Source organism: Arachis ipaensis, chromosome B03 (genome assembly GCF_000816755.2).
Source record: "Arachis ipaensis cultivar K30076 chromosome B03, Araip1.1, whole genome shotgun sequence".
Classification (NCBI taxonomy): Eukaryota; Viridiplantae; Streptophyta; class Magnoliopsida; order Fabales; family Fabaceae; genus Arachis; species Arachis ipaensis.
Genome location: NC_029787.2, coordinates 9739094 through 9745645, shown reverse-complemented (window position 1 = coordinate 9745645; position 6552 = coordinate 9739094). Strand labels below are relative to the sequence as shown.

General features: G+C 35.9%; 1 protein-coding gene across 1 annotated transcript; it reads left to right on the top strand.

Moving 5' to 3' along the window:
* On the top strand, positions 2414-4288 carry LOC107628706 (ATP-dependent Clp protease proteolytic subunit 2, mitochondrial). The gene is made up of 2 exons (XM_016331280.2): positions 2414-2857; positions 3626-4288. Exons 1-2 carry the CDS (start codon positions 2533-2535, stop codon positions 4042-4044), a joined length of 744 nt encoding a protein of 247 aa, XP_016186766.1. The 5' UTR covers positions 2414-2532; the 3' UTR covers positions 4045-4288.

Genomic DNA, 6552 nt, shown 5'->3' with positions numbered 1-6552 from the left:
TTTAATGTCACATTATATGCAAATATTTCATTGACAATTGTCTTATTTCGGTTCCATTTCTCTCCTGTAAAGACATAATTTATCGAGATCTCATCATTTTCACAATTTTCAGGTACCTGAATATCTTCTGGCGTTAACACTATATCAGAATTTTGGACAACTGCAGGTGTCTCTACTATGTCTTTTTCAACAGGAATATTATTTACCTCTTTTCTCTTTCGAGGATTTTTGTCTTTGGAACTGACAGGCCTGCCACGCTTCTGGCGTGTATTTGCTTCGGTGACAATTTGTCCAACTGGGACATCAATTCGAATTGGAGCATTTTCCGCTGGTATATACAACTTCGTTATCCTCTTTGTATCGAAAAATGCATCAGGCAATTCATTTGCTATTCTTTGCAAATGTATAATCTTTTGAACTTCTAGTTCACATTGCCTTGACCGAGGATCTAAATGCATCAACGATGATGCATTCCAATTAAGTTCCTTTTCAGGAAGCTTATTCTCTCCCCCTAATGTTGAAAATTTTGATTCATCAAAATGACAATCCGTAAACCGGGCTTTAAATACATCACCAGTTTGTATCTCAAGATACCTCACTATAGAGGGAGAATCATATCCAACATATATCCCCAATTTTCTTTGGGGTCCCATTTTGGTGCGATTAGGTAGTGCAATGGGAACATATATCGCACACCCAAATATTCTTAAATGAGAGACATTTGGCTGCTGGCCAAAAGCTAATTGCATAGGAGAGAATTGATGGTAACTTGTTGGCCTCAAACGAATAAGTGCTGCGACATGTAAAATAGCATGCCCCAAACCGAGGTTGGGAGATTTGTTCTCATAATTAAGGGTCTAGCAATTAATTGGAGGCGCTTAAATAAACACACATATTAAACTATTCCGTCATTGATCAAATGGCCAATATTTCCTTCAAAATTCTCAAAGAAATGAGATACATCATAATGAGTGGTGGAATTTTTATATTTTGAAACAAAAATTGTTTCCTTTCCTTTGTCATCCCTTTTCAAGGATGCTTGATAAGGATCAATTAGGTGCCTTGGGGTACGACAAGTACGTGACCAATGACCCTTTCCACCACAACGGAAGCATTTATCCTCAATTGATTTACTTTACCCAGTGTTTCTTTCTTTATCTCACTTCTGGTGAGATCCTTTCTATGAACATAATTTCTTTTCCTTCCATAATTTTTCTTGTTATTAAAATCTTGCCATTTACCTCTTTTGGGGTAATTTGCCGCATTTACTTCAGGAAATGGGGCGGCGCCAGCTGGGCGTGCTTCATGATTTTTCAAGAGCAACTTATTGTTGCGTTCAGCAACAAAAAGACAAGAAATTAACTCAGAATATTTTTTAAATCATTTTTCTCAATACTGCTGCTGCAGGAGCACATTCGAGGCATGGAAGGTTGAGAAAGTTTTCTCTAACATATCGGGCTTAAGGAAGTATCACATGATTGTACCTTTTTTCAAGGTCTTTCCACAGATCTGCAGGATCTTTTAATGTGGAATATTCATTTTTCAATCATACGTCAAGATGACGATGAAGGAAAATCATGACCTTGGTTTTATCCTTCTGGGATGCATTATTTTTCAGCCTTAATGGTATCTTTAAGATCCATTGAATCAAGATGGATTTCAGCATCTAATATTCATGATAAATAATTGTTTCCAGATATATCAAGAGCATTAAATTCAAGATGAGAGAGCTTCGACATAATGAAAATTTGTTACCTGAGTCTTCCTAAAAATTTGATCAGAGTCTCGTGCTGATAACGTGTTGTAAAATAACTAAATAAATAAGGAAGAAGTAACAAATATAAAATATGAAAATATAATTAGATAACTCAAGTAGTAATATTCACTGGAATTACTATATCAATATAGTAGATATAATTAATATATTTAATAATATTAAAGTATATAAAAGAATAGAACGAAAGAGAAAGAATATTATATGTTGTAATGTGTATATATATATATAAAGATAAAAAGAAGTATTAAAAGTAAAGAGAGAGAGAATTACATTTGTTTTTATTACTGTAAAGAGAGAAAAAAGGGAAATATTTGTAATTATGTGTGTCCAATTCTATTGTCTGATTCATATTTTTATAGGCAAACAAATTCTTCTTTTCAAATATTATTAATTGTGCTATATGAGAATTTGCTCCTTTTAACATGAGAAATTAGATTCACCTATAAATGAGCATTCATCTTTATCCTTCCATGCTGTAACAAGAGCTGCCCTTCGTTAATATTTTACCATGTCATGTTCCGCTTTTTTCCTTCGGTATATGTGATCGTTTTCCGATAGTTTATTACTGTTCTCATAAAAAAATAGAAAAAGCAAAAAAAATAAAAATAAAAAATAAAAAGAAAAGAGAAATTCTGGAAGGAGAGGGCAAAAGCCAGGTGGTGCGTGAGCTTTAGCCGAAACAAAATCCCTAATCAAAAGCGAAAAAAAAAAAATCCCAAATCTGAGTGTAATTGCGAGTGTGCGAGTGAATCACCATGAGAGGCCTCCTTTCAAGTACGAAGCTCATTGCTTCGAAGCTCTTCCATCATCACCATGGAGGAGTAGCAGCAGCAACATCACCACCTCAATTGATGCGGAACATGAGCCTCATTCCAATGGTGATCGAGCACTCCTCCCGAGGAGAGAGAGCCTACGATATCTTCTCCCGACTCCTCAAGGAGCGCATCGTCTGCATCAACGGACCCATCTCCGACGACACCGCACACGTCGTCGTTGCCCAGCTCCTCTTCCTCGAGTCCGAGAACCCTTCCAAGCCCATCCACATGTACCTCAATTCCCCCGGTGGCGCCGTCACTGCAGGTCTCTCCCTGCTCCATTTTCCTTTTGTTGTGGTTTAGATTTATGCACCTGCGTTTTGTTGGATTCTCAAGGGATTTGTATATTTGTGAAAGAAAAACAAAATGTTGTCTTTCTGGTGTGCAGAATCAGATAATAATAATAATCTCTACTACGAACAACAGTTTGATCCTTTTCGTATGGTCTAGGTTTATACCGCTGCGTTTTTTTATTGTTTGAATTGGCCATTTTGAGATGCCCATCTTGTTGGATTATAAAGTGATGTGTGTGTTTTGCTTTGGTTGTCTTTTTGGTGTTTAGAAACATAACAAGCTCTTCTAAGAACTGCCTTTGGTCTTTTTATTGTCATTTAGGTTTATGCAATTGCTTTTAGTGATGTGCCGATTTTGTGGCGTTATTAACTTTTTTTTTTTGTCTGGTTTTTGTGGTGTGTGAAGTACAGCAAGTTCTAAGAACTGCATTTTATCTTATGGTGTCATTTAGTCCCCTTAATTGTGTCTTTTTGGGACCCTTCCTATAAATTCCTAACATGATTCATGCATTTGGAAAATGGATTAAGACCTTAAGATATTACTTATTAGTACAAAAGTGCCTTCTTTGATGTGCAAAAGCTTAAGGCAAAATTCTTTATCCAAGATTTTAATGTGCTGTGTAGTTGTAAAAGAAAAAAAAAATCACATTTTTTGATACGTCAAAAGCTTAAGGCAAGTGCTATTATTACTTTCTGATATATTTGGTGTGCTAATACACTGGTGTTTCTGTTATACATAGGTCTTGCTATTTATGATACTATGCAATACATCCGGTCTCCGATTCATACAATTTGTTTGGGTCAAGCTGCATCTATGGGTTCTTTGCTATTGGCTGCGGGTGCTAAGGGTCAGAGGCGCTCTCTTCCAAATGCAACAGTCATGATTCATCAGCCTTCTGGTGGATACAGTGGTCAGGCAAAAGATATTGCTATTCATACCAAGCAGATTGTTCGGATGTGGGATTCCTTGAATGCAATTTATGCAAAGCATACAGGCCAACCAGTTGATATTATTCAGAAGAATATGGATAGGGATTATTTCATGACTGCAGAGGAGGCAAAGGAGTTTGGAATTATTGATGAGGTTATTGATCAAAGACCATTGACTTTGGTTTCAGATGCTGTTACTAGTGAAGACAAAGATAAAGACTCTAGTTAGAACTTGAGGGTAAGATTTCTTTGAAGATTGCTTACTATATTTAATGTGATGTCTACCACCTTAGGTATAAATTGCAGTTGATATAATTGTATCAATTGGACATAAAGTTTCTCAGTTCAGTTTTTAGATTTTTTTCCATTGAATTTTAAGATTTTGCTCAATTCAGTTCTATTGACATCTTTCTTTGTCACACAGTTTGTTAACTTCTAAGTACCACATCTTCAAAGGATGATTGTTTTGTCAAGTGTTTTTATCATGGCTATAGAAGATTAAGTAAGGTTGAATAATCAAAGAACTTTTTATGGCTGTGCGTTGCTCATAAATTGATACTGTTTTTATAAAGCAGAACCTAAACTTTGAGGTCATGGCAAACATAATGTGCATCTGAGAAAATAGAATTGGTGCTAGGGGGAAATATTCGGGAACCTCTAAGAATTGGGATTAGACTAATTCACTATATGGTAGGACCCTTGTTAATTAGTGCCAACTTGAATTAGGAAACGAAACTTGTGGACGTTCGTGTTGTATGTTTGCAACTCTTAGTGGTAATTGTACCTGTGATCAGCGCCTATAGCCGTATACATGAATTTTCCATTTCAATTTAGATATTGAACTCACATCCTTGACGTGATTAAACAAACATCCGAATTCTGGGGTTGGTTCATTCATATTATCTATTATTATCCTCATTCATATTATCTATTATTATCCTCATTCAGGGTGGCGCAATTGCAAATGCTACCCAAGCTATTCCATGATATCTCCATTGTTATTTGGTTTCTTTTCTTTGTTCTCTTTCTAATTTATCAATGTGAAATTAAAAGGGAAAATTTTTCTACTACAGTTTTCAGGCAGAGAATGTTTGAGTTATAAAAAACAAAAAAAGAAAGTAAAATCTGTATTGTTAAATAGGTTGCTATAATAAAACTGCTGGAGGTGTTGAATGCTGTTATTAATTTGTTAAATCCATGAAAAATTCTAAATCTAAACTCGAGTTACAGGACCTAATGATGCTAATTCGTTCAGTTTTACATCATGATTAAATGAGTAAATTATGAGTTATGCCGTTTTAGTTATATATAATTCATTAAGCGCTCTAATGAATATTTAAAGTTTTATGAAAAATCTAATTTAGCGAAATTATTTATATGATTTATCTGTAGAAAAATAAAGAATCTTGCCAACTCGGTGGTATACATAGGATTAATATAAGGCTAGAATCTCTAATAAAATTAAAACCAACAATTTAAGGTTTGGAAGGATAAAAAGTTTTTGCTCTAAAAACATTCGTTATCAGAAGAAGAAGAAAAAATGGTTTAACTTGTGTTGCTTCACTGTTCCTTCACTTATAGGGTGGTTTCGTATGTTTTCGGATTTTTCCTTTTTTTTGATGATCTCTATTACGGTTAAACAAAAGCACTTGTCTTAGAAATAATCGATTTGCAACCAAAGTTGGGTTGGTTTAGTAGTTTTTTTTTTTGAAAGAGAGAAGCTCAATACAACAAGTGGAGCGAAACAACATAAGAATCATTGAATATCATAAAGCAATCTAGGTAACTCCTAGCAACACTAATGCTTATCCCCTTGTCATCTCCGACATTGCCATCAACAACAAAAAGGATCTACACATAACCACTCCTTATAGTTCACGAAAGACATATGAATGATCTCGTCAACCCCTTTTCCTTTATTCTGAAAAATTCTTCGGTTCCTTTCTAACCAGATGTTCCATGTAATCGCACAAAATCCCATCAACCACCTCTTGCGCTCCACCTTGCTAGCTGATATCTCAGTCCAACTTATGAAATGTTCTTTCAACGTCCCCGGGCAAGACCATAGCCTCCCAACAAATGATAACCAAGCACACCAAACCTGCCAAGAGAAATCACAACCAAGGAACAAGTGGTGACCATATTCAATACTCTTGTTACAAAACACACATACAACATCTTCGTGGTGAATAACTCCCAACCGACTCAGTCTCTCCTTCGTATTGACCCTACCAGTCAACACAAACCAGACAAACAGTTCAACTCTTGGTGGAACTAAACCTTTCCAGATTGTCTTTGTAAAGTTGTAGCTTGTTATATCCTCCGGAATGATGTCCTCCTGAAATACCTGCAAAAAAGAGTTAGTAGAAAAGACCCCTTGTTTATCAAATTTCCATACAACTCTATCCTCATTGCCATAATCCAATTTGACCAGCCTTAATACATCATGCAATTGGTTCACTAGATTCAACTCCCATTGGAATAGCTCTCGCCTCCATTGGAAGTTCCATATCCACTCAGCCCCATCCCAAAACCCGCAATCCCCTATAACAGATCCTCTTTGGTTTGAAACTGAGAAAAGTCTCGGAAACTGATCTTTCAGAGCACCACCACGTAACCAGACATCCTCCCAGAATCGAGTCCCTCTTCCATCACCCACCTCCATAGCTAACCCAGTAATCATCTTTTGTCTTACTTGCTGATTCTTGAACTGTATCTGGCAGATATCCTTCCAAGG

What these genes read in the sequence shown, in the direction of transcription:
- LOC107628706 (XM_016331280.2), top strand. Translation starts at nt 2,533, where the DNA reads ATGAGAGGCCTCCTTTCAAGTACGAAGCTCATTGCTTCGAAGCTCTTC. An exon ending in CGGTGGCGCCGTCACTGCAG is followed by an intron (nt 2,858 to 3,625) that starts GTCTCTCCCTGC and finishes TGTTATACATAG; the next exon opens with GTCTTGCTATTTATGATACT.